This window comes from Elephantulus edwardii, unplaced genomic scaffold (genome assembly GCF_000299155.1).
Source record: "Elephantulus edwardii isolate Elephantulus edwardi_28Jun2011 unplaced genomic scaffold, EleEdw1.0 scaffold00151, whole genome shotgun sequence".
Lineage (NCBI taxonomy): Eukaryota > Metazoa > Chordata > Mammalia > Macroscelidea > Macroscelididae > Elephantulus > Elephantulus edwardii.
Genome location: NW_006399901.1, coordinates 4,758,441 through 4,786,113, shown reverse-complemented (window position 1 = coordinate 4,786,113; position 27,673 = coordinate 4,758,441). Strand labels below are relative to the sequence as shown.

At 44.5% G+C, this 27,673-nt stretch overlaps 1 protein-coding gene across 1 annotated transcript in view; it reads left to right on the top strand.

Annotated features, from left to right (window-relative positions):
* Positions 1 to 3,055: 3,055 nt before the first annotated feature.
* The window catches only part of SART3 (squamous cell carcinoma antigen recognized by T cells 3), a 27,110-nt gene continuing 2,492 nt past the window's right edge, over positions 3,056 to 27,673 (top strand). Inside the window, exons 1-16 of the mRNA XM_006894892.1 lie at positions 3,056 to 3,391; positions 6,896 to 7,022; positions 8,089 to 8,193; positions 9,924 to 10,108; positions 11,538 to 11,589; positions 12,658 to 12,782; positions 18,193 to 18,348; positions 19,008 to 19,146; positions 19,788 to 19,895; positions 20,151 to 20,228; positions 20,342 to 20,400; positions 21,882 to 21,991; positions 23,883 to 23,995; positions 24,860 to 24,936; positions 25,660 to 25,828; positions 27,222 to 27,672. Of these exons, the coding sequence (XP_006894954.1) occupies positions 3,065 to 3,391; positions 6,896 to 7,022; positions 8,089 to 8,193; positions 9,924 to 10,108; positions 11,538 to 11,589; positions 12,658 to 12,782; positions 18,193 to 18,348; positions 19,008 to 19,146; positions 19,788 to 19,895; positions 20,151 to 20,228; positions 20,342 to 20,400; positions 21,882 to 21,991; positions 23,883 to 23,995; positions 24,860 to 24,936; positions 25,660 to 25,828; positions 27,222 to 27,672 (2,381 nt within the window). The 5' untranslated portion in view covers positions 3,056 to 3,064. The remainder of the gene's footprint in view (positions 3,392 to 6,895; positions 7,023 to 8,088; positions 8,194 to 9,923; positions 10,109 to 11,537; positions 11,590 to 12,657; positions 12,783 to 18,192; positions 18,349 to 19,007; positions 19,147 to 19,787; positions 19,896 to 20,150; positions 20,229 to 20,341; positions 20,401 to 21,881; positions 21,992 to 23,882; positions 23,996 to 24,859; positions 24,937 to 25,659; positions 25,829 to 27,221; position 27,673) is intronic.

The following is a 27,673-nucleotide window of genomic DNA, read 5'->3' as shown; positions in this document are numbered from 1 at the left end:
CTCTTCCGGGTCCCTCTCGCGGCGTTCCCCGGTCTGGCGGCGGCGTTCCCGGTCTGGCGGCAGCGTTCCCCCGGCCTGGCGGGCGGCGGCGTGCGTTCCCCCGGCTGGCAGCGGCGTTCCCCCGGTCTGGCCTGTCCTTTCTTTCTCCAAACCTATTCAAATTTTATTCTGAGCTTGTTTGAGAAGGTGGACTCTCTGAAGAAGAACGTGGCATCAAATAATAGGAAGGAAGACTCATCAATAAACTGTATTATGCAGATGATAACTTTCCTTGCTGAAAATGAGAAGGACTTAAAGCACTTCTTGAAGAAGATCAAAGTCTATAGCCTTTAATATGGATTGCATGTCAATGTCAAGAAAATAAAACTTCTCACCACTGGACTAATATAACATCATGATAGATGGAGAAAAGACTAAAGTTGCCAACTACTTCATCTTACTTGGATTCACAATCAACACACGTGGTACCAGAAGTAGGAAATCAGGAGATGTATTGCACTGGGCAAGTCTGCAGTCAGGAACCTCTACAAATTATTGAGGAACAATTGTGTCAGTTTGAGGACGAATGTGTACCTGATCCAGGCCATGGTCTTTTCAATCACTTGCTATGCATCTGAGAGCTGGACAGTGAATATGAATGGCAGAAGAAGAATTGATGCTTTTGAGCTGCTGGTGTTGGAGAAGAGTCCTGAATAACCCACGGACTACCAAAAGAACAAACAGATTTGTCTTGGAGAAGATGCAGCCTTCTTGCCTCCTTGAAGGCAAAGATGATAAAGCTTTGTCTCAAATACTTTGTGCATAGGAGAGTGTATTCCTTGGAGAGGGACATCAGGCTTAGAAAAGTGGAAGGTCAGGGAAAGAGAGGAAGACCTTTACCCAGACAGATTGACTCAGTAACTGCAGCAGTGGGCTTGAGCATGTCAGAGATTCTGAGGATAGCACAGGATAGGACAAAGTTCAGATCTTTGTTTATAGGGTCACTAGGCCTTGTACTCTATAGCAACTAACCACAACAACACTGGGCATCTGCTATTAGTCAAGGCTCAGGAGTCAACGGAAAACAAAATACATGTAATTCTTGTCTCAGTTAAGTTTACAAAGGATACATATGAGCTGTAGGCAACTAGATGGCAACACCTCCAAGACACTACCTCAATAGTGGAATTATGAAGGTTAATACACCAAATCCTGGTTTTGGGGGAATAAAAAAAGATACACCTATGTTTTTATTCTATATTTTGCCCATACTGACATGAAGGGTCAGTCCTTAAGTAGAGGAGTCAGTGAAAGAGAGAGACCTTCAATGAGAGACTGACACAGTGGCTGGTACAATGCGCTCACACACGGCAGCAACTGTAAGGAAAAGAATGGGTGTTCTTCTGTTGTACATGCCATTGAGTCAGAGTTGAATGGATGACACCTAACAACTTTATAAGACACTGCAAACTATCAAAATATATATGCCTGGTAATTAACAGTTTCTTTCAAAAATGCTTGGTAATTGAAATAATATTGGTGTGCAGAACATAGTAGAAAACAACAACAACAAAAAAACTCGTGTACTTAACATGTGTTAGGGTACATTTTCACCAAAGAACCCTGGTAGTGTTCATAGCGCTATTTACCATTGCAAGAACATAACAGCCAAGTGTCCAATCCACAAATGGATTAAGAAATTGTGGTACATTCACACAATGGAATATTATCCAGCACTCAGGAGCAATGATCTTGAAAGATACTACATAATTTGGGAGAGACTGGAGAGCATTATGCTGAGTGAACTAACTCAGTCTCATAAAGGACAAATACTGCATAATACCATTATTGTAAAAATAGAAGGATAACTAGGAAAACATGTATGGAGACCTAAAAGAGGGGGAGCAAAGAGGTGGGGATAGTTAGGGGCAACATCATAGGGTTTGACAATTTGGTGGGTGGAGGGAGAAGGTAAAGGAAATGGGAAAGATCTTGTGGGGGCCTGAAAAGACAGGTAATGATGAGCATCGTCCAATGGTGATTACTTTTATAAAACATAATGAATGGGAATGATTGTATGAAACACAATGTGAGTGAAGACCAGAGTGTTAGGCTGCGTGAACTACCTCAGTCTCATAAAGACAAATATTGCAGAAGACCATTATTATAAAAATAGAAGGATAACTAGTAAAACATATACGGGGACCCAAGTGGTGAAGGAGTGGAAGCAGAGGGATGAAGATGGGTAGGGGTGAAACCACAGGGTTGCACAGGTTGGTGGAGGGAGGGAGGGGGTGAAGGAAATGGGAAGAGCCAGCAGGGATCTGAAAAGGTAGGATAATGATGGGCAAGGTCCAATGGTGATTAATTTTATAGAACATAATGAATGGAAATGATTGTATGAAACACAATGTGAATGAAGAATAGTGTGAAACACAATGTATATTAATTTTTCCAACAAACCAATATAAAAGAAAAATGAAAAACCATCTAAACAAAAATTTCCTGGTGTTGTGTCTTTGGAAAAGGGTTACAAGGCAAGAACTTGGCTTTAGGTCTTAGGCACCCATCATTCTATAGAGTAGAATCGCTTTGGGATAGAGACTTTCCTAAGAGTGTCATCGTTCCTTCACAGACATTTGGAGTTTTTGGTGAGTTTGGATGTTGGCTGTTGGGGGACACTGAGCCGTCCCAGATCACAATAGGCAGTAATTAATTTATTCCTAGTCTGTTTGACCTTCCCAAGATGGCCTCAAACCCTTCACTACAGTCATCACGCTCACGCTATGACTTCCTCTATGGCTTCCACTTCCGGCCTAAAGACCCAACTTCTTGATGATGTGACGGAACACATGCCATGTTAGTAAAACGTGCCACATTAGTAAGAATTTGACGAGATCTGTTACAGAGACATAAAGTGGATATTAATTTCACCTATTTAAGATTTCCCCATCATTTGACGCCGGTAGTTTCTCTGTTGGTGACTAGAGAGCAGGGTTTTTGAGCAGGCGCGCGCCGCGGGCAGCCTCGACTTCGGGCGGTCTTCGCCGCCTAACGAAGGACCGCGAGTCGCTGGAGGTTCAAGATGGCGACGGCGGCCGCATCCTCCGCTTCGGAGCCGGAGGCAGAGGCCAAGATTGGGCCACAGATTGGGCCGAAGGCTGAAGGACAGGAGGATGAGGCTAAGGATAGTAGGACAAGGAGGAAGGTGTTGTCACGGGCTGTGGCTGCCGCGACGTACAAGGCGGTGGGCTCAGGGTGGGATCCGCCGGAGGAAGGCGTGAGTGAGAGCGATGGAGACGAGGAGTACGTCATGGCTTCCTCTGCGGAGAGCTCCCCGGGAGAGTACGAGTGGGATTACGACGAAGAGGAGGAGAAAAACCAGCTGGAGATTGAGCGGCTGGAGGAGCAGGTGGGCAGCGGGCTGCTTCCCCCCGCCCGGAGACCCCGGCTCGCCCCTCCACCCACCCAGCCTGGATGCTTCCCCCACACCGTTATTGACCAGTATCGTTTCTGCTAGTTGAGCCCCTGACTGCCTGTCCAGCCTGTTGCCAGCGTTAGACTCTCCCCAGCGACCCAGTGAAGGGGGATGGAGTGTTTAGGGGGGCTCGTGGGGAGAGGGGTCCGCTCCTCCCAGTTAGCGAGTCAGACACTGACCCACACGGTTAAACTGCACCCAGCAGCGAAACGACGACGTATTTGCAACGCAGCATTGTTTATTTTGCTGTAGGAGTGACGGTATTGCACTGTGATGCACGTGGAAAGTTACTAACATGATAAAGATCGTAACACAGAAGCGACCCCTTGAGGGGTTCACAGGTGTTGGGGGGCTTCTCCTGGGGTGCCTGTCCTAAAACCCTCCGACCCTCCGTCCGGTCACCTGTCAATGAAGAGCACCAGTGCCTGTTTTGGATAATGGACAGCACTGATAGCCCCGTGCCTGACAGTCGGCAGGAAGGTGACTCTAAGTCCTCTTATTTTTTGACAAGTTGTGAAATAAGTGATGTCCGCTGCTGGGCCACTTGTTCCCCTTGGCACCCGACAAATGATGGTGACCTGAAGGATTGGAGGCTTGTAACTGTTACTTTCTTTTGCCGTGAGGTCAGGAAATGAACCTTTCTGATCCAACCAGGTGGAGTGACATGGTGACTGCCTCAGTGGGCTCTTGTGTGTCAGGAAGTGTGCGGATGGTGCAGGACAGACAGGGTTCAGATCTTTTGTTCATAGGGTCGCTATGAGTTGTACTTGAAGACACCTAACAACAACAGTAATCCTTCCAGTGCCTTTGCCTGGCAGTGTCTGCTGCCATGGGCTTAGATGTGCCCTGGATGATGAGGCTGGCCCAGGATAGGACAGGGTTCAAATCTGTTGTTCGTGGGTTCGCTGCGACTCAGACGGGACTCAACAACACCTAACAGTTCAGACTTCCTTTCTATCTCCTAATCACAGCATGTAGATCTTGCTGGAACTGCCAGTTGCAATGGATCATAACAATAAGTAACTGGCCCTGCCATATTTACTAGTTCCACATGTCCACGTGTGTTGTATTTCCTCCCTATTGCTTATTTTAAGACTCTTCTTTTTCTGGTTTCTTAAACTAGTGACCTTACTGAGCCCTTTCCTTGTGTCACCAATGCATTGCCATCCAGCCAGAACTGACTCATGCAGTTGACCCTGCGGTGGGTTGTCAGAGGCTGTAGAGGGCGTGGGAGGACATTACCTGTCTGTCTCCCACAGCAGCTGGGAGAACTCTCTGTCTTTGGGTTGGCTGTGTAAACCAAAATTGAACAAATTCTGTATCCTCACTGCTTTAAAGAAGAGGTACCCAAAGTCCCAGTGGACCCTTAATCAGAGTCCCAACTCCCAGTTCCTAACTGCTTTAACTAAGAGACTTCAGAAGCCGCAAGGGACTGTTCATCAAAATGGCCCAACTTTCCACTTTCTAACTGCTTTAAGTAAGAGACCTTACCGGCTGGACCACCAGATTTCCCTTCATGAGTATGAGTTCTACACATTTTCCACTCAACCTTGCTTTAGCTGCAGCCCACCTGTACTAATGTAATGCATTTTAATTTCAGTTCAGTCCCATGTATATTTAGGAATTTTTCTTGCTATGTCCTGTTTCACAATAACACTGTCTACCTACCTATATATATGCTCAATATAGTTTAGAGCTGTAATCTTACTTTAGAGATTTTTCTTATTATCTTTTTCGCATATCCTGAGAAACTCTGATTTTCACTTTTAGGTTTTTTAAAATTTCTGTTTCTTTCTTGGTGAATAGTCCTTGGACACTGGAGAAAAATGTGTGGTGGTGGTTGCTGTGTACTGTCAAGTTGGAGCTGACCCCCAGCTGACGTTCCAGCAAATTTTCAGAGGCGGTTAATCGCACAGGAGGAGATTGCCCATTTTTCTCCCACAGAGCAGCTGGTGGATTCGAATCTTGTGCCTTTGTTTTGAGAGCACAGCTTCTTAACATTGGACCAGCACAGCTGGGGAGGAGTGTTGAGTGGAGTGTTCTAGAAATGTCAGATCCTGCTGACTGATGGTGTTGTTGAGTTCTTCTGTATGCTGTTTTTCTTTATAGTAGTTTTAGCAGGAGACCCTGAGGGGTGCAAATGGTTAATGTGAGTGGCTGCTAAAGAAAAGGTTGGAGGTCTGAGGGGCCTTGGACCTTGTGGTCTGCTGCCAAAAAATGAGTCACTGCAAAGGCTAAGGCAGATCGTTCTGCTCTGACACACAAGAGGTCCCCAGGAGGATTGATCATGCCACCTGGGGTGTCAGTTGCTGAGAGAATGTTGAAGTCCTCACATATTATGAGGGAGTCTTATGTCAGCTCTGTCAAGTTTTGCTTCATGTGCTTTGGAGACTGTTGTGTAGCATTGCTGGTGGCTTGTTTTGTTGTTGATGGTAGTGGTGCATGCACTACTTGGGATCATTAGGGGGGTTTTTTGGTGGCTTACTCCTTTTATATAATTTAATGCTTCTTTTTTTGCCTCTTGTAAGCTTCTTTATTCCATAATTTATTTCCTGCCCCCATAGTTTATATTTTATAATGTTGGTATAGATTATATAGTTGTTGTATGCTTTGGAAAAACTATGGGATGGTGCTTTCTTGTCCTCTGTGTCAGAATTGACTTGAAGGCAATGGATTTGATTGTTTGGTTTTGGTATGGTTTGGTTTTGCTTTCTTGTCCTTTGTGTCAGAATTGAAGGCAATGGATTTGATTGTTTGGTTTTGGTATATCTTTAGGTGATCCCCTGGTGCTATGGTTAAACATTATGTTGCTAACCAGAAAGTTACCAACCAGCTTTCTGCACGGGAGATTGACAGTCTTGCAGACACTGTTGGACAGTTCATTACTGCAAGTCCTTGGAGAAAGCTGTCATACTGGAGAAAGTGGAGGGTCAGCAAAAGAGAGGAACATCCTCAGTGAGATGGACTGACAAGATTGACTGCAGCAGTGGGCTTGAGTGAGGTGGAGAGCGTGAGGATGGCGCGGAATAGGGCTGTGTTTCCATCTGTTCGTGGGGCTTCTGTGAGTCATGATCATTTGACAGCACCTAACAGCGTCAGTCAAAACTGACGTGAGTGCATTGAGATTTCTTCCTGGGGTATGACAGTTTATTATAAAAAAAGTCCTTTCTTCAAATCCACCAGATGCTACACTGGAGGAGTGGCAGTCTCCTGTGCCAGTTGCATCAGATTTTGATGGCACCCAACAACAACTATCTTTTCTTTCAGGATTTTGTCTTCCTGTTTCTAAGGCTTATTGATGCATTGCTCTTCCAGTGGCTCTTCCAGGTTATATAGGTGCTGGTGGAAGATCTATGCATTGTCATTCAGTGGTGAGAGAAGCTTGTTATTTTGTTGATGACCTTTTTAGATTTTAACTTGTGGGTTTTTTCCTTGCAGCTATCAATCAACGTGTATGACTACAACTGCCATGTGGATCTGATCAGGCTGCTCCGGCTGGAAGGGGAACTCACCAAAGTGAGGCTGGCTCGCCAGAAGATGAGTGAGATCTTCCCCCTGACTGAAGGTAGTGCCCACGTGCGCAACAGAGAGGGGGCTGTAAATGCTGCAGTCTGGTTCTAAAATTGTGAATAATCTCGTAGAGTGGAAAGCAGAAAACCGATTATTATTCAGTCGGCTCCTTTTAGCATATCATCCTGTTTCTGTGTAGTTGTAATCATACTGTGCAATTCACATTGCGAATCCTGACTTAGTTATGCATTATAACAGACATTTTTGCATGTTTTGCTATTCTGTTTTTCTATCTGTACTCCTTATTTCCATATTTGTTGATTCACCCAATTTCTCAGATCCCCAGTTATTATGGCTAATAACTTGTAACTATGTTTTTAAGTGGTTTTTAACTTGAATATTTGGCGCCTCAGTTTCTCTGTAATAGTTGGAGACTTAGGTTGAGTTTTCTTAGTTGTATGTTAGAAATAGTTGGCAACTGAGCATCCTGGTAGTTAACATCTTCTTAACAATTTGGAACCAATCGTTTGGGCAGGAGTCAAAAAATCTGGGTCTCTGGTTCATTTCTGCTGGCTCCTTGCCTCCCCTTGAAGGTGTAATTGCTAACAATACACAAATCCAATTGCTTGGTTCATTTGTGCCTACATCACTTACTTACTCTTTGACCTTTAGGAACTTATGTTGACATCCTCAGAGAGGGCTTTCTTAGTAGTACATTGAAAACAATGATAGTTCATGTCACTCATTGTGCGGGTTAGACACACCATACTGTAAACAGCATTGTAGCATGTTCCTGGCATGATGTAATGCCTAGATAGATGCCCTTGTCATTGGTGTTACTAATACCTGTCTTAGAGCAGTGTGCGTAAGGTGCAGTGAGGAAGAAATCTGCACGTACTTGGGAAGATATAAAATGCTCATCAAGTATAAGATAGGATTTTAGTGAGTAGGTATCATTTAGAACACAAAACTTTCAGTGTGCCTGGGCCAGGTATTAAAAACGGAGTTACCATGAACTGTACCAGGTATGTGCAATGTACGAGATGCTTAGGCCCCATCATGTTTATTTCTCCCATCCTCTTTGGAGGGCATGGTGGTAACAGGTGTCTCTTGTCTCATAGAGCTCTGGCTGGAGTGGCTGCATGATGAGATCAGCATGGCCCTGGATGGCCTGGACAGGGAGCACGTGTACGAGCTCTTTGAGAAGGCTGTCAAGGATTACATTTGTAAGTCGTCTTCAGGTTCATCAGCTCTGCCCAGTGCTGGTCTCTGCTGCCCTGTGTGACGTTACTACGTAGAAAATAGTGCTTACTATTAAACTAGTCCCCAGAAAGTTTTGAGTTTGCATATTTTTGTCATTGTCTCCAGTGTGGTTTTTGGTTAAAAATGGAAATGAAAAGAAGTATTTGTGGTAATGGAATGATTATAATTCTGCCCAGCTTTTATCTGTTGAAGGGAAGTTTCCCAATATTCCTGAGTGATTTACAGTTATTTTTTACACATTGAATGGTACTTGACGGTTTTTTCCTCCAATGAAAGTTTACAAATAGTTTATTTTTCAGTCATTCATAGACATTAATAATTAAGGAATTAAGCTGCCAATCCAAAGGCATGCAGTTCCAATTTGCTAGCTGTTCTGACTTGATGGTACCTAACACCACCAGCGAATAAAACCTTGCTGTATGTTGTCTTCTACTTGACCCAACTTTGTTTTAGTAGAAAAGAACTTTTTTTAAAAAAAATATACAGGAATAGTTTTCTGTTTGAAGTAATTACGGATTAATTGTTGTTGTTGAGTCAGACACCAGCCATTGCTGACCTTCCAGTGGGTTTCAGAGGCAATAAATTGCTTGAGAGAACATTGCCCACCTTTTTCCCATAGAGCACTTGGTGGATTTGTACCATGTACCTTTTGCATTGGCAGTGCAGTTCCTTACCACTAAACCACCAGAATTCCCTACAGATGTGTAAGACGTAAAAACAGTCCAGGGCAGTCCTGTGGGCTCTCTTCTCCAGCTTCCCCTGGAGCTGGAGTTAGCTCTAGCAGTTCGCTTGTTTCTGTTTGTATTTATTTGCAACCCCAGTGGCAGCTCTGGACTGATGAGCAAAAACAGTGGCCAGCAAATTTTGACTAAATTAAGATTGGTTTTTTGCTGATGAAAAGCAAGCCTCAGGGAAACATGTAGCTCCCCAATTGGCTACTTGATCTTCTTACTGTCTTTAAAAGGATAGTTATATAGACTTCTGAAAGTATTTTTCTATCCTTCTGAAGATCTTAATATATAGAAATTTTACTTTAATAAGACTCAGAGAATTCACGAAGTGTTTTTAATTCTTTAGTCTGACAGGCACAAAATAGGTGTCTTTTTTTCTTGAAAAGAACAAGGCCACAGAGGTATTTTAGTATTTTGGTTAAGTGTAATTAAAAAAAAATTCCATATTTAAAATTCAGATTGCTAATAACAGAATTGATGAAGCTTTTAGTTTTGTTTTTTCATGTTCATTAGGAGACTTAAATCTTAAGATTCAGAAGTTGAAAAATTCTAGGCTTTGTAATTATTCTTAGAGTTAACCCAGATTTGTAACTAATTGCATAGAAATCCATTACTGGATTCCATCAGTTTTCATACAGAAACTTTATGTGCATGGTTCGTAGGAGTGACTGTGTCATATACTGCTATGGAGCCCTAGTGGCACAACCATTAAGTGTTGGCTGTTAGTGGCTTGAACCCACCAGAAGGATGTGATTGTTTGCTCCCAAGTAGATTTACAGTCTTGGGAACCCTCTAGGAGAGCTGTGATGGACTAGGCAGTGATGAGGTTATAGCCTGACAGTAATACTTAGTGGGAACATGGTTTAAGATGTAGTTTCTTCTCAAGGTGTGGGAGAGGTCTAGGTGAGTTGTGATTTTTGGTGATGATGCTCTTGACCACTAACAACACTTTTCCTTTCCAGGTCCCAACATTTGGCTAGAGTACGGCCAGTACTCAGTTGGTGGAATTGGTCAGAAAGGCGGCCTTGAAAAAGTGCGCTCCGTGTTTGAGCGGGCGCTCTCAACCGTGGGCTTACACATGACCAAAGGGCTTGCCATCTGGGAGGCTTACCGTGAATTCGAGAGTGCTATTGTGGAAGCCGCTCGGGTAAGTGCCGGGCCTTTGCCTGTGCTGCCTGCCTGCCTGCAGATAGTCAGGGCCGGCTGAAGGTCACACGATGCGTCACAGCTAACAGTTCAGAAGTTTGTTTTCTCTAGTCTCTTAACCACTGGACAATAAAAGAAAGAAATCAGAGCGCCATTACCAGAATAAAGAAGTATCAAGCTGCAACAAAAAAAAAAAAGAAAGAAATCAGTAATCTTTGCAAAGTACTAAAAGTGGGTTCTTTGACCTGAAAACAGGTGATTCTGCAATTTCTATTCTGAAATTTAAAAATAATTAAAGTTAGTTAAAAATATTAAGTTAGTTCCGTGTGACTTGTATATGTGACAGTATTTTGTTTAATAATTGTGAGAGGAACTTTGACCCTCTAATTTTGTGATTTTTTTTTTCCAGACTGATGTGTAGAATTTATTTAAAAAAATAAGCCATTTTTTATTGTGATTTTAACGAAAGTTTACAGAACACTTTCGTGTCCATTCATTCGTTATTGCACATTTTCCTCCCCTACCACCCCCTCACCCCCAGATTTATAGAATTTTATGGCAGTGCCTTTTCCCTGTTTGTGTGTGCTCGCTTACTGCTGGTACACTCTGACGCCCCTTGATGGTACAGTCCTCTCACTCACTCCTTGAGGATGCTCCTGTTCAGTGGACCGCAGCAGTGCTCCCAGTCACTTTGATCTTAGGGCATCACCACCCACCTTTTCTGCCTGACAGTTGTAGCTCCCTCCTGCCTGCCATGCTTCCTGCAGGGACTCTGCACGCTATTGTGTGGCCCTCTGCCTCTTCTCTTACTATTCTTGCCACTCTGCTTCCACTCAGTTTGTTCCTCCACTGGGAGGCTGCAGACTCACCCCACATTCCAGCTGCTTGGCTCACTCTCCATGGTAACAAAATAGTGGTAAGAAAATGCTCTGCGATCCCTACGGCACATTGTTCAAATGCACCAGCTGCTCCATGGGAGAAAGATGGGCAGTCTCTTGAGTGATTTACTGCCTCTGAAAACCCGCTGCAGAGTCACCTGTGGGTTAGTTCTGACTCAGCAGCACACAGCAACAACAGCGACACTGTCCTAGAATGTTCATCTTACCCCTTTTTTTGAATCTACGTGATGATTCTTTGTTTTTGTGATATTTCCCACCTTACTAAAGCCACTTGGCTGTTTCTTTTATTCTTTGCTTCCTCTCCAACTTAATTAGAGGTCAAGGTAGCATTTAATTTTGCACCTTGTATATCAGTTGATGTCGTCATCAGAGCTCATGTGTAAGGGGCCATATGCTTTCTGAACTGAAAATTCGTTGACAGTATTTTGAAGGCAGAAGAACCACAGTTTGTCATTTACTGCTAATTTACTTCTTTAGCCCTTAGCTGGCTTCCTTTACCCTTCTGACTGGGAACAAACCTTTGATTCACAGCTTGAGAAAGTCCACAGTCTCTTCCGGCGGCAACTCGCGATCCCTCTCTATGGTAAGAGAAACTGACATGTCATGGCTTGCAGAATGCATTGGGGCATCTCAGACCTTTCACTGCATCCCATCTGTGAAACAGGGAGGGCTGATGGTCTCAGCCTCGCTGGACACGAGAAAGTTATCTTGGATTGGGAGTGCTTGGGAGGGTTGTACAGTCAGGGTTAGGACCAAAATCCTTCCTCATTCCCACTTGACATCACTTTCCTACTTTAAGACCTTGTTGGAAATGGGGAGATTAGTAATCTGGGTGGAATAGGGAAGGTGATGCCCTCGATTCTTTAGGGAGAGTTTATTGAGTTACATTATTGAACCTTTCCTTTTTAGGAGTAACCTCTTTCATAAGAATGGGGTTTGGGGGAGTATACCATTCCTCCATAGGGGTTGCCTTACTTGGAAATGTTTGTGTCTGAGTCTCTTAGGGCTTGATAAAGGTTCTCCTTTCTAAGTGAATACACTTTGGCAAGCCAAGCCTTTGTGGCCCTGCAGCTGGGGGCTTGTGTAATGCTGGGAGGATTTTAAGAAGTGTTGGCACAACCATCTTATTACAAAGTAATGTGTATGCTCAAAACTGGACAGCTTCACATGGGCCAGATGTTTCTCTTTATACTCCATGGTTTATTATAAATTTATTTAATCAATTACAAAATGCCCAGTTGAACACTAGGTGATGTCAGAAAAGGCTGGATGGAATGGAGCTGGCTGGTAAATAGCATCTTAAAGGTCAATGTGTGGTAGCAGAATATAGTGATTAGAGCGTGTGTCCTAGCCGAGCCACCTGGGGTTGAATCCCTGCTCTGCCTTTAATGTAGACAGGTGACTTAATCTTCTTAGGAAGAACACAGGAAGCACTAGCCGAGTAGTGTCTTCATAGGTAGGGCTGCTTGCCACAGTGTTTGGTAACATACTTGGGCCAAGTCTGTGCTCAGCAGAAAAGCCCTGGATTTGATCCATAGGAGCTTCCCTGGCTGTAGATAGGGGAGGGGCCCAGTTCTCATGCCTAATAATGTGTTTGGGTCGCTAAAATCCCATGGCAAGACCCTTGGAGTTGAATCCCGTCTTTCACTAGATATGGAGGGCACATTTGCTGAGTATCAAGAATGGTCCGAAGAGCCAATACCGGAGTCGGTAATTCAGAACTACAACAAAGCGCTGCAGCAGTTGGAGAAATACAAGCCCTATGAAGAGGCACTGGTAAGTGTGAGCGCCTTTGATAGCTTCTCCCAGATCCGTAGAGTTCTTTGTAATTTGTTTTGTGGTGATTTGTGTAGAGTATATAAGTGTATGCGTACAGTTTGCGTGATAATAAAGTGAACATCCGTGTACTCACCACCCAGGTTAAGAACTAGAACCTTGCCAGTTCCTTAGAAGCTCCCATGTGCCCTTCCGATTGCCTCCTCCTCCCTCCCCCGAGAGGTAATCACTTTGCTGACTTTCATACTCCTCACACCCTTGCTTTGCTTCATAGTTTTATAAGCTCTAATTGTATCCTGAACGTGCCATTTAATTTCACTTAATTTGGAACTCTCATATAGAGGGACCATTCGTCATGTTTCAGTGTTTGACCATGGGCTCATTCAAGTGTTTTCTTTCCATGTGGTTTTGGGTTTCATGCACATCCCTGTATGTGTCTTCTAATGTTCCTGGCATTGGAGTGAAATCATTGGATTGTAGGTCCTGCTGAACTTCCTTCCAGCTTATTAGTTTCCACTCCCACTAGGAGTACCTGAGAGGTCCTCTTGGTTTTACCAGTCTTGGTTATTGCCATCCTTCTGTTTTTGTCAATCTGATTTGTTGAAATCGTGTCTCATTATTATTGTGTTGAAGTCCTGTCTCATTATTTTCATTTTGCATTTCCTTCATTACTGATGTGTAAAACTGCTTAAGGAAAGGTCTGTGGTTCAAATCCATCAGCTGCCCCGAGGGAGAAAGAGGTTCGGTCACCTCCCATAAAGATTGGCAGCTTTGGAAACCTGATGGAGGATCATGCCTGAGTTGGATTTATGATGATGTCTTTGGGTTTTTGGTTATTACTGATGGTGCTGATTATCTTTTCATGTCTCATTGACTACTTGCATTTTCTATTCAAGTCTTTGACCCATTTTTCTATAGCTTTGTCTTTTCTGGTAAATTCATGGGAGGAATTCATGCATATGAATCCCTATTTTTCTCAACTTTGTCACCCTCCCCACTCCCCATGCTTACCTTTTTGCTTTTTAAAATTGCGTCTTCTGCTTAACACTTCTTAGTATTAACGTAATTGCATTTGTTATGTTTTCTTGTTATGTTCTTGTTTAAGAAAGCTCATTAATGGGGTTGGCTCTGCTTCTCGAAGTTTTGTCGTTTTTGTCTTTCATACTCATCCTCCCCTGGGTTTGATTTTTGTGTGTGATGTGAGGCAGGGCCCACTTTGATTTTGTTAGAAAAACATGCTCCAGCACCACTTTTAGGAACCTATCCTCCCCTCACTGATGTGTAGCCCCCATGCCTGCCACAGATTAGCAGTCCACATACAGGGGTTCTCTGTCTGAGCTCTCTGTTCTATTCCACTGATTCTTAAAGTATGACCTTGGGTAGGACGAGTGCCCCTCACGTTAGGAGGGTCTTAGCTGCCTTTCAGTTCCCATCCAAGTACAGGCAGCTTTTCAAGTTCTTGATACACAAAAACAAAACTTAATTTTTGAGTTTTTCATTCAAATGGATCAATTTGGGTAAGAATTTCTATGTTTAAAACATTCAGAGTCTGGTGAGCTCTGGTGGCCTAGTGGCAAGAAGGTGTACTGCAATCCCAGAGGTGCACGGTTCAAATCCACCAGATGCTCTGCTGGAGAAGGAGGAACAATCTCCTCCTGTACCAGTCAGATCTGATTTGATGGTGTGTACACACACACACATGCACACACACACAAAATAATAAAAACAAAACAAAACAAAAAACAACAACCCAAAAAACAAACATTCAGAGTCTGCCAACCAATGAGCATTACTTAGGTCCCTTCTTTTAAAAAAACTTAGGTCTTCTTACCTTTCTGTATATTTTATAAATTTATTCAGTGTCTTAAATAACATTGTTAGATGGATTTCTAAGTAGTTTTTGATGCCATTTTAAAGGAGAACTTTTTAAAAAATCTTTTCTAGTTCCTGATATGTAAAATACATTGGGTTTTTTATGTTCAGTTTTTATCTGCTAAACTTGTTAAATTCTTATTTATTACTTATGGTTCTTTAGCATTTTCACGAGTCCTGGCATAGTAATTAAGCCCTCACCTGCTAACCTAAAGGTCAATGGTTTGAACCCATAAGTGGTTTAGGGGTAAGGAGTTGAACTGCCAAATCAAAGGCACCTGGATCAAGTCTACCAGCTGCTCTGCAGGAGAAAGATGGACAGTCTACTCCCGTGTGATTTACTCCCTCTGAAAACCCATTGCAGCATTAGCTAAGTCACTTCCGACTCTACAGTCCATAGCAATAGCCAAAACCTCCAGTGGCCTAGTATTAAGGGTCTGCGCTGCCAACCAATACATAGGCAGTTTGAATCCACCACCTGCTCTGTAGGAGTAAGGTGGGCTATCTCCTGTGTGATTTGCAGTCTCTTAGAACTCACTTGAGGGTCAGCTGTGAGTCAGTTATGATTCATGGCTGCTAGCAGCAGTCAGAAGAGGCCACGAAGATTTACAGTCTGGTAAGCCCTGACGGGTCATTCTCTTCTGACCTGTAAGGATTACTTTGAGTCAGAATTTGACTTCATCATGTTATCATTGGATTCAGTGTCCTGATGTTTTTAGGGTTTTCTGTGTTGACAGTAATAGCATTTCCCCCCTTCTTAGGATGCTCTGCATACCAGACATCAGATTTACATCTTTTCATATTTTTTTTTCCTTTTTGTTTGACCCATAGGCATCATTCATACGGTATTATGCGGTCCCAATTTGTTTATAACTGTGCATTTTTGGCCTTCGCTCTTCATTCCTTTCTGTGTCGTGGATCTTTGATCTGGAGTCACTTTTCTTTTGCTTGAACTCTTCTGTTGGTGATTTCTGCTCACAGTCTGTCTCAGTTTGTTTGTTTGAAGGGGTCTTTAATTTGCTATCATTCTTGAAAGTTGTTTCTGTACTATGTACAATTGAGGGCTGCTAGTTATTTTTCCTCAGCAGTTGTCTAGATTTCTGGGTTCTGGCTTCATTATTGCTGTTGTAAAGCCAGCCAATTCTTGGTTCTTTGAAGGTGATCATTGCTTTAACTCTGACTGGTTTTTAAGATCTCTTTAGTATGATCTGGTGTCTTGCAATGTTAGTACAAGAGGCCAAGGTGAGAATGTCTTACTTTTTGTCCTACTTTAGATTTGCTGGGCTTCTGAGTTCTTTTTTTTTTTCCTTTTGTAGTAAGAGCACATTTATTGACCTTTATCAAAGTTCTTAGTGTTTCTGGAGGCATGTTGTTTAGGAAGTGGATGTGACTCCTGCTTCCAAACCAATGTTGATAGCTATAGAAAAGCTTCAGGCCTTTTGTTCATAGGGTCGTTATGAGTCAACTCAAAGGCATTCAACAGTGCAACAACAGTAAGAGCACATAGACTTTGTAGAGTCTGATCAGCTTAAGTTGAATTCTGCCTCTGCTGCTAAACTGTCTTTCTGACTTGGGCTGGAAATCTTTGAAAACATTGGTGAGAATCCACCAGCCTGCTCTGCAGGAAGAGAATGGGCAGTCTCTTCCATTGCTGTTTACTGCCTCTGACAGCACTCTGGAGGGTCAGCTGTGGGTGGATTCTGACTCGAGGGCACACAGCATCCACTTACCCTCCTTTGTGTCTCGGTTCCCTCACATATGGGCTGAGGATAGTAATTATTCCTGCCTCACTGGAGTGTATAAAATTCTTAACGTATGTTGAGCCACTAAAAGCTGCCTCCGGAGCTTTGCTTACTGTCCACCTTCAGATTTTGTCTTTAGTATTTCTTGTCTCTTTGTAAGTTTATTGATGATTTTTCTAGTTAAAGTGCTTTTTATGGCTAATCCAGCTGTTAGATAGATTTTTTTTTAAGGAAATGTTTCACTTTATTGATATTTTAAAGAAATGCAAGTAAGGAATGCTGTGAATTAAGCAATGGACTCTTCCTCTTTAGTTTTTTTTTTTAATTTAGGTTGTTTATTTTTCATTTCAGTGAACATCTACAGAGATTTTGGGATTCCATTCATTCATTGTTGCACCCTTCTCCCCGCACCCCTCCCCCCTTTTTATTGGCACTGTTGGACTGAGGAGTGACTAATGTGCCATTGTCACTGGAGATGAAAGCTCTGAAATGGTGTCTTTTTGTGCACAGAGACCACCTTCTTTTTCTTAAAAAAATACATGTTTTTAGTGATGTTTACACAGCAGTTTGGGATCTCATTGAATAGTTTCTGCACAAGTTGTTGAATGACAATTGTTTGCATTCTTCACGAAGCCTGACCAGGCTCAGTATTTATGCTCAGGTTTCATCAGTCATGTTTCCCTGTCCCAGACACCCTCAGTCCTAAGGTAATTGCTTCTCATTTGCTTTCTCACAGATGGCTCCTTCTTTTGTGCACCAAGCTGTTACTTAGCTAGAAAGCTGACCTGAGGGGCCAGGGCCAGTTTCACTTCAAAGTTTGAAGAGTATCTCAGGGTGGGAGTCCTGAGTCTTGTAGTCTCAGCTGGTTCAGTGAGTCTTTTCTTTTTTTTTTTGAAAGGGCTTTCTTCCATGTTTTGTTGAGGTCCATCCGTGGAGGTTCTGGTGAGAGCAGTTGGTCGGTGAAGCAGGGCACCATCTAGTTCTTCTGGTCTCGGGCTTGAGGAGGCTGTAATCTTTGTAGACCGTAGGTCCTGTTGCCTAGTTTCTGGGAGCCTTTGGTTCTGTTCCCCCTTTTGCTCTGATGAGTCAAGACCAGTAGTTGTGTCTTAGGGCCTTTTTGTCTGCTGGCTCACCAGCACTGGCTCCCTCTTTCCCTCTTGTAAGTGATTTGTACACACTTTTACAAAACCTCCTTGATGAAACCCTTTGATCACTGGGATTTAGGCCTTAGAGAATGGATGAGGAGAAAGCATGTTGTCTGAGGGTTTTTGTTTACTAAGCCTGAGACTGTGTGTTTAGATATGAGAAGGTTAATAAGCACGACTTCCCCCATCTCCTCCATGCGCCTCTGCACACTTGAGCCGTGGTGGTGGTGTGAGGAGGAGGGACCTGAAACATCCCGGGCTCTGGGGTAGCAGCTTGGTTTCATTCATTCTCCTCAAGTTGGCCCAGATGGTGATTGTTTCAGAAGGCTGCTTAACACCACTTCTTGACCAAGGTGATTCTCTTACTTTGGTTCTGGATTGATGGGGCTTTTAAGTTCACTGTGGTCCAGGAGTTGATTCCGCAAAGGATCTGGAAGCTTTAGAGAGATGTGCCATGAAGAGGCGCTGTGGACGAAACAAGCTTCCTGTCCTGCTCACCCTCTCTGGATCTTGTGGAGATGTTCAGAGAAGGATTTTTCTCTTGATGTAGCCAGTCTCGCTAAAATTGCACTTATTTAAAGCCATTTTGTGCTATACCAGGTGACATAAAGTGACCCATTTCAACATCGGGGTCCGTTTCCTATACTCCAGCTGCAGGCAGAGGCACCGAGGCTGGCGGAGTATCAAGCGTACATCGATTTTGAGATGAAAGTTGGCGATCCGGCTCGCATTCAGCTGATCTTTGAACGTGCGTTGGTGGAAAATTGCCTTGTCCCTGACTTGTGGATCCGCTATAGTCAGTACCTAGTAAGCTCATTTAATCTTCTTTCTTTCGTTTTTATTGTTCTAAACAGTTTAGAATCTGTTTAAAGACAGTAAGAGGATAGGCCTTCCCTCTCTGCCCTGTCTTCCTTTTCTGTGCCCCCGCCCCCCATGGTTGAAGTTACTACTTTAAACTGGAGAAAAGTTGACCAGTGGTCTTTTTAGTGAGGACTTAAAACAGTTGTTTACTGTTTCCTTGACACAATTGTGTGGAAAAATTTCAAAAACACAGAATAAGCAGGCAGTGTCATGAAATGAATCCTCGTGGCTATCACTTGGCATTAGAGATTTTTAACGCATAACTAATCTGATTTCACTTTTAATTGTCACCCGTGTCCCTTCCTATAATATCTTCCCCCCCCTTCCTGCATTATCTTGAAGCAAATCCAGAAATCACATTGAATCAAGAAACAGCCTGCCAAAGGCTTTCTGTTCTGCTTGGCTGATGCCCCCTGTGACTGTTTTAATTTAGAGGGTCCCTTTCCACATCTTACCTCTTCCTTGCCCCATTTGCAGTCTGTTTGTTGGTGAAGCCTTGTCACAAGAGATAGTCTTAAGGAAAATCTTTTTCCCAGTTGATTGTGCTGGTGATGGAACAGTCTTAACATAATTTTCTCCCCTGATCCTGGAACTCTTCCTCATAGGATCGGCAACTGAAGGTCAAGGACTTAGTTTTATCTGTACACAGTCGAGCCGTGAGGAACTGTCCCTGGACAGTCGCCCTGTGGAGTCGCTACCTCCTGGCCTTGGAGAGATATGAAGTCGATCAGCAGATGATATCAGGTGCGGATGCTTTGGTGGAAGGGCTTTATGACTTAAGTTAGGAATCTAGAACCTCAGTGAAGTTACGATGTCATAATTGCTCAGAGTGTTTATTTGGGTGGTGAATAAAAAGGCTTTAAGTGGGAGATGAGAGGCGCTCTGCTGGCTTAGGAGTAAGGAGCTGTACTGTCAGCCCAAAGGCAGTTCGAATCCACTAGTTGCTCTGCAGTAGAAAGGCAGTCTTCCTCCCATGTGGTTTACTGCCTCTGAAAACCTGCCGGAAGGTCACCTGTGAGTCACTTCTGACTCAATGCTACACAGCAACAATTGGGAGTTAAATGAATGGGTTGGAATTTTGGCTTCTCAGCTTTTTAATATGGTGAGTGCCAAGAGGTTATGGACATTTTTCCCAAGCTAAACTGACCCTGGGGCTGTAACTGCAGGGCTTACTGTACAGAGTCCTTTCCAGAATAGTATGTGCATTCTTCTCTAGCTTGTGTGAATGGCTGGCGTCAGCTTCCTGCACTCTGGCATTGTTACATTTTGTTTTTAAAAGCCGTGTGGAGTTTTTCAGTTGGTGGTGGGTTTTATTATGGCTTTGATAACTGTACATTGGCCGCTTTGTGAACTGGCAGCACATGTCAATTTTTCTTTGACTCTAGTGACCTTCGAGAAAGCTCTGAGCGCTGGCTTCATTCAGGCCACTGATTATGTGGAGATTTGGCAGACGTACCTGGATTACCTGCGGAGAAGGGTTGATTTCCAGCAAGGTACTTGAGTTCACCTGCTTCCCTTCAGCCCTGTGTCCCACCTTGGTGTGCAGAGCTGGGCCCACGATGGTCTTGCACAGTCCCATGTCCCCTCAGCCTGGGAAGCCATGTTCCTGCTCTGGTCCATGCACTCCTGTGCAGGCCTGTGTCATTGTGCTTCCTGTTCTTCTCTGGTGGTGAGAGAAGGGGCTGGGAGTTGGATTGCTGTGTACCCAGCATGAGACTGTCACAGACCTTTTGTGCCCTTTCTGACAGACTCCAGTAAAGAGCTGGAAGAGCTGCGGTCCACGTTCACCCGTGCTTTGGATTACCTGAAGCAGGAGGTGGAAGAACGTAAGTATGACTCCTGAGCACCAGCTGTTTCCTCTTGGCTGGTTTGCCTTTCCTGTCAAAGACTTTTTGTCTCTAAATCTTCTTCCTGTTTTGACTGATTGTGTTCTTCGAAGGTTTCAACGAGAGTGGAGACCCGAGCTGCGTGATCATGCAGAACTGGGCTAGGATTGAGGTGAGTGTTCTTGACAGTTCTGCAAGTTACATCTGCCTTTGAAGAATCTTTGGCCAACAACTTGATTAAAATTCAGTGAGAATCCCAGGTGTAGAGGTTAAGGCTCGGCAGGGATTTTTGTGCTCTTTAGCTTGAACATGTTTCTTATGTATTAGTGAAGGTGTTAGCTCCCAGGTGGAATCTTTTGACATGTTTGAATGACAGGTAGACCTGTCTACTTGTCCCTTACTCATAAGAGCACATTTATTAAGAGTCTCTTATTTGCAGGCACTTAACCAGCTGGTAACAGAGTTAGATAGAATCCCTGCACCAGGGAGACTTTATCTAGAAAACACACTTTGACAAGTAATTAGAAATATAATGTGGTGACGGGCCAGAAGAACCAAAATGAGTAAGACATGGAGCCTTTCCATGATCAGCTGATAGAATTGGAAAATTCTCATCCTCTTTTGTTCTGAGGGGAAGTTGAAGAATCACTGCTGTCTGGTTTGTTTTTTTCTTTTTTTGGGGGGCGGTATTTAAAAGGTTAGAATCCAGATTAATAGCAGTCAAGACAGCTTCTGAAATGTGCATGCAGGTACTTCAGTCTCGAGGCTCTAAGTATTCCCAAGCTCTCAGTACTGCCAGTATTGGCTTTCCCACCAATTGATCAACACAAAAGTCTCAGTCCTACCAGTATGGGCTCTTCTCCACGCCCAAGGTCTCATCTCACATCATGTCTCCTCCAGGTTGGGGCGGGGGTGTCCCTTTCCTCTTCTGGAGGGGGAAGATTCCTTCTGCTATGTCTTTTTTGCTGTTTTGTACCATTGAGTAAGAACCAGTTCATAGTTGACCCTCCGGTGGGTTTTCTTAGGCAGTAAATAGCTTCTGTAAGGGTGGAGATTGCCCATTCTTTTCCCACAAAACAGCTGGTGGACTTGAGCTGCATGCTTTTGCGTTGGCAGCTCAACCATTAGGCTTACCATTAGGCCACCAGAGCTCCAAATTATCAGGTCGTGGTGCATTTATCAGAGGACTGCTGTCCTCTGCATCATATAGATTCATGTGTCAAATAGAATGTATTTTAAGCATGAGGAAACTGAGGCTCAAAGAAGTTAAGTGACTTGCCCAGGGTCACTTAGCTAGTAAGAGCCAGAACTAGCTTTTGATCACAGGTCAGTCCCTACCCAAAACCCCAAACCCTGTTACTGTTATGTTGATCATTCTTATGTTGTCCTTTAATTGAGACACTTGTGGTTAAATTTGATTAAAATAAAAAACAAGTAAAGATCCAGCACTGTTTAGTGCTTTAGGCTCCCAGCCTTTGTTCTTGGGTCACCAGCAGACAGTGGTCACTATAGAAAGGCTTTAGGAGGTGTAGGGAACAGTCAGGGACTTTTGTAACTAAGAGTTATGGGGAATATTTTTAAAATCTCTTTTGCCGTGCATGTTGGTGTCTTAAGTTGCAGACCTCTTCCTGACAGGTTGCTCATTCATTATAGGCTCGACTATGCAATAACATACAGAAAGCCCGGGAACTCTGGGACAGCATCATGACCAAAGGAAACGCCAAGTATGCCAACATGTGGCTCGAGTATTACAACCTGGAAAGGTAATTTCCCTGGGAGTGGAAGTTGCTGGTAGGTGCCCTTGGGTGGGCTGCATGCAGCTCAGCCCTGTGTCCATCAGGATGAAACCCTCTGTGGCTCTGCGTGCCAGGTGGTGCTTTATCTCGTTAGTCCTGCCTTGCTCCCTGCCAGCCGATATGTACGCCACTGAACTGTCTGCCTCTTGATTTATTGGCGGGGTTTCTGGTGGGCAGAGCTTGAGAACCACGTTTTGTGCCTGGTGTTCTTTAAGACCTCTAGTGGCTTAGTCAGACAGGAGTTGGGCTGTTGACTCCAAAGGCCATGCCTCTCTGGTGTCTGATCCACCACTGATGCTGAGGGAGAAAGATGATCACTCACCTTCCGTGAGATTTCAAGCCTCCAAAACCCAGTGGCTGGACAACAGTGAGCCCTGAGGAGGAAGAGGGCTCTTAGGGCCGTGAATTTATTTTACTCTGCTTGTTTTGTTTCTTTTGCACATAAATGTCTAATGTTTCTTACTAAAATTATTCTTGCTTGTGTATAGAAAGGAGCCCTGGTGGTTTCATGTGTTATGTATTGGGCTGCTCTCTAGAAAGTCAGTGGTGTGACTCCTCCAGCTGCTCCGTGGAAGAAAGATAGGCAGTTTTCTACCCAACAGATAAAACAGCCTTGGCAACCTGAATCAACTTGATGGCAGTGCATTTGGGTTTCTTGGTATCAGTAGAAAGCAAAGTCGTCAGTAGGAAGCTTTCAGATTCACACTGGCAGATAGCAGTTTTCCAGAATTTGATTTTTTACTTGAAAGATTTTGTTTTCATCATTAGCAATAAATACTGTAATTGGGCTTTTTTTTTAAAACTCTCTTACTCAGATTGTTCTTTTTCCATAAAACATGCCAGATTCCTATATCTGAATAACTCTTTCTTCTCAGCAGTCAGTTCTTTCAAGTAAAACAGTGTTCATGGAAAAAGCAATCTGTCCAGCAGACAGCTTGGGAGGGCAGCTCAGAGGGTACACTCCTTTGGTGTGTGGCAGGAGTGCCTTGTCGGTCTGTTCTGGTTTTGTCTCAGAAGGTCAGAAAGATGCCCCATGCCTCCACCTGTGGTTTCACACCATCAGCGCTAACATCAGCTCAGTTGAAAGGGCAGAAATGGTCTAGTGGTGGGAGGAGGGTCGTTAGACCTTGCAGACCTCCTGAAAGGGCTTCCGACGCCCCCAGGCCTACATGAATCTTACCTTGAGAACCGCTGCTCCGAAGTTTTTCTAATTATCCTAATTGTATTTACAAATATTTACCATAATATTTAAACAGAAATAAAGGAAGATGGGCAGTCTCCTCCCTTGCATTTTCCAGCCTCTGAAAACCGGCTGGTGGTTCCTCTGGGAGCTGGTCTGACTTGGCAGCCGTGACAGCAGCGCTGTTGTTTGGTTTCTTTGATTAGCAGTGCATCCTGTGCCGTGACAGAAAGATTGAACTCTGGGCAGGATATTCACCATTCTAGAGTTTCTCCAGGGACTTTATAAAAATACAGAGATTTGCTGGAAATCTCCTCACCCCTGTGTTGCGTATTGAGTTCGAGCTAACTCAGGGCTGACCCTTCAGAGGTTCTGAATTACACAGGAGGAGATTGCTCATCTTTCTTCTGTGGTGCAGCTGGTGGATTTGAACCTTTTGCCTTTGGGTTTGCAGCATAGCTGCTTACCACTAGGTCACCAGAGTGTCTCGATTAAAGTCTCTTGTAGAAAAAGGAGAAAACATTGACAGTGGTCGTTGAGTGAATAGCTAGCTATAAATGTTCCAGAAGCTACAGTCTCTAGCCTCATCAGAGTGCTCAGGTCGCTGGCACTGCCCAGAGCAAGAAGCCCTCCCTCCTCTGGAGCCTTAGTGTCAACAGCTGTCGTTCTCTGTTCTAGGGCACATGGTGACACACAGCATTGCCGGAAGGCTCTGCACCGGGCCGTGCAGTGCACCAGTGACTACCCTGAACATGTCTGTGAAGTGCTGCTCACCATGGAGAGGACGGAAGGTGGGCCCTCTGGCTTTGCTCTGGGTCTGTGGTCAGAGCCCTCTGCTCTTGGGACTGCAGTCAGAGCATCTGGCTTCTGTCTAGGCTGTCATAGTGTACTGTTTCAGGCTTCAGCCCCTCAGAGGTGCTTTCTGCTCAGATTGCCACGCTTGCACCTCTTCGCAGATCTCCAAGTACAAGCAGGAGCCCAGGAGGGAGTTTGCGTGCATGCTTTCTCATAATCCTCTGTAATGAGGGGTTGTCCTGTGCCTCTAGGGTGTTTAGTAACCTCCCTGTCACACCACCCTCCAGCGTTCAGATGAGCAGTCATCCTGCCGAGAGCCCCTGATCTAGTCCAGTGTCAAGCACGTGCATGCAGGCAACCAGCATAAATGGCGGTGGGCTTCCCTGGTTGCGACCTTTGACATCAGGAGATGTGTGCATCTATCTGTGGGTGTTGCTTTTCATTGTTGTTATGCATGTCTCAGAACTAGAAACAAAACCATCGAGACAACAGCAAATACCATTTAGGATTTTAAGGCAGGACAGTCATTTCTGCACTCTTAAAAATCCTCAGTCTTAATGTAGGTTCCCTTTTCCCCGTGTTCATTAGAATGTTTTCAAAATCTTTGCCATTGAAAGCCCATAGTAGTTGACATTCTGATTGTAAGTCTCTTTACTGAAGAAGAGATGGTTTAAACAAATCTTGAAGGACTATTTCTAAATCTCAAACCTATGTATGCTGGTTACCATTTTCTTAATGTACAAGTGCACACTCAACTTCTTTTTTGCTTATGGAGAGATTCCTTGCTCACTGAGGAAATTGATGTTTTATGTTATATCCTTCAAATTCTTGAGTGATGAGTTCCTTCTGCTCCTGTAAAGGCACTTTAGAAGATTGGGATGTAGCCGTTCAGAAAACCGAAACCCGACTAGCCCGTGTTAATGAGCAGAGACTAAAGGTAATGATGGTGTTTATGTGAAATCTTTGGAACTTTTGTCTTTGGTATGAAAATGTCCTGTCAACACCCTTTAGGATAGAGAAGTGTCTTAAAGTATTAACTATGGAATATTTGAGTGAATATCTAAACCCACTGCATGTCATCTTATTACATAACTTTTAAACTTTAGCCCCAGTAAATATTCTGAATGTAACGGAGGCAGTTTTGGGATAAGTATTTACTGGAATTGATTAAAAAGAATGAAAGATGAATATCCCAGAATGACTTAAGGCCCCAGTGGCACAGATACCTTCTTTTAGTGAGGATGTGGATGATACTGTTAAAAGGACTATGGGCTTGAGATACAGAGTTAGAAGAAGCCCAGTCGGTCCGGCAGGGAAACATTCTCCATGTATCCTCGTCTTTGTCATGGTCACTGTTTTCCCTTGCTGAACTTCTAAGGAGCTCTAGTGACGCTGTGAGTGGTTAAATTACTCAGCCACTTACCGAAAGGTTGGTGGTTTGAACTCACGAGTAGCCCCCACAGGAGAAAGTTGGGGCAGCCTACTTCTATAAAGACGACCACCTTGGAAACCCCATGGGGTGGTCCGCATGGTTGCTCTGAGGTCAGGTGCAGTGGCCGGTAGTGGGTTGGAGGATTTCACTGCCGCGCCCCTCTCGTCTCATTACCAGTCCGTTCATGGTGTCAGCGCCTAGTCACGTGTCACTGTCTTCATTGTATAGGCTGCGGAGAAGGAGGCAGTGCTGGTCCAACAGGAGGAGGAGAGGGCGGAACAGCGGAAACGGGTCCGGGCTGAGAAGAAAGCACTGAAAAAGAAGAAAAAGATGCAAGGTGGGGACAACCACAGAGCCGACGAGGACGATGAGAAGGAGTGGGGTGATGATGAGGAAGGTAATGCTTTCTAGAATTTTCTTTGGAAACTTCTCAGACTTGGAACTTGCACCAGCAGGGCAGCAAAGAGCTTGTTTGCTTCTGGAGGTTGGGTGGTGGCAGGCCAGAGCGAGGCACAGGCTCTGTCCCCCTTCTGGCAAAAGACAGTATTCTGCAAAACCACATACAACCATTGAGAGCAGGATAGGAGCACTGATGAATCACCGCCATCGGCCCCTCAGCCCAGTCAGGGCTGGCTGTGTGTCCTTTGGAGCAGCAGGGTCCAGTTTAGGTTCACACATTACTCTGCTGTCCAGTTCTGCTGAGTCTTCAGTCTGATTCTCAGACTCTGATTCGTCCTCAGTCTCTGATTCTCCTGAACTTGATGCTTGCTATGTGATAAAAACCTCAGCCTGGCTTGCCTGCCATCTTCTCGGGCTCTTTGACAGCAGTGGCCTAGGATTGTGCTGTGTCTCTCTCATTGGAACCTAGGGAGTTGATTTCTATTGGTCCATCACTGCCCTTCTGAGCGGGTCAGGCGTATGTGATCCTGTGACCTCAGTGTCAGGGAATTGGGGACATGAGGCCGAAAGACACAGTGGTGGGCAGTTCGCTGGGAAAGACTTTTTGGAGAAAGTCATGCAGGTACCTGGGGGAGGATAGGGAGTGATTGTCAGGTGGCAAAGGAAGGCAGGATAAATGCAGCAGAGAGGAGCGCCGCCAAGGCCTGCAGACCCCAACAGCTGGATGTTTTTGTGGGTGGCGGGTAACTGATTTGCACTCAGTGCTAGTGTGCAAGTAGACAAGTGAGCAGGCCCAGCTTCATGGACCCACTCCAGGAAGTGCTTAATTGCGAACAAGAGATGTAGACTTTACTGGGAGCTTTGTAGGGAATGTGACTGAAAAGGTAGTGGGAATTGCTGGTTGGGGTTAGAATGTTCATCTTTCTTGAATGAGACAAACAATATTGAGAGCTATTCAGACCATGTTGGTCCTCTGCACTGCTCCTCAGAGTTGCCTGTGGAGCACACGCATGCTAATAACGTTGGACTCGTTGGGTTCTATCCCCTACTTGTTTTCTGAGGCTTTCCAGGAGAGGGTTCTGGAAGTTGCTGTCTGAAGTTAGATATTGATAGATTTAAAGAATGGGTGGTGGGGAGTTAGGACCTCACTTCCACACAGTTGAGTCCTTTGACACGTTTATTTGGAGTCAGAAAGTTGTGGGGGTAGGCCTGCCGGTCCACAGAGGACTTGGGTGGAGGGCCTGGCCCTCAGCATCAGGCCTGAGGAATGTGACTGTGAGGGATCAGAACTTTATAGAGGGAAGAACAGGCTTACTTAATACATATATTTACTGACTCACTGACAGGAAGGAACAACTAATTGTTAATACTTTTGTTTTGAAAATGTGCAGAGCAGCCTTCCAAACGCAGGCGGGTGGAGAACAGCATCGCTGTAGCCAACGAAGCCCAGGGCGTGGGCCTGGAAGCAGAGCTTGCCGGGAAGAGAGCGCCTGTGGATGTCGACCCCCCTTCTAAGCAGAAGGAAAAGGCCGCGTCCCTCAAGAGGGACCTGGCTAAGGTGCCCCATGACAGCCAGAAGGACAGCATCACGGTCTTTGTCAGCAATCTGCCCTATAGCCTCAAGGAGCCAGATTTGAACCTCAGGCCTCTCTTTGAGACCTGTGGCGAGGTGGCCCAGATCCGCCCCATCTTTACCAACCGAGGGGACTTCCGGGGTTACTGCTATGTGGAGTTTAAAGATGAGAAGTCAGCCCTGAAGGCCTTGGAGTTGGACCGTAAAAGTGTGGAGGGGAGGCCAATGTTTGTCTCTCCCTGTGTGGATAAGAGCAAAAATCCCGATTTT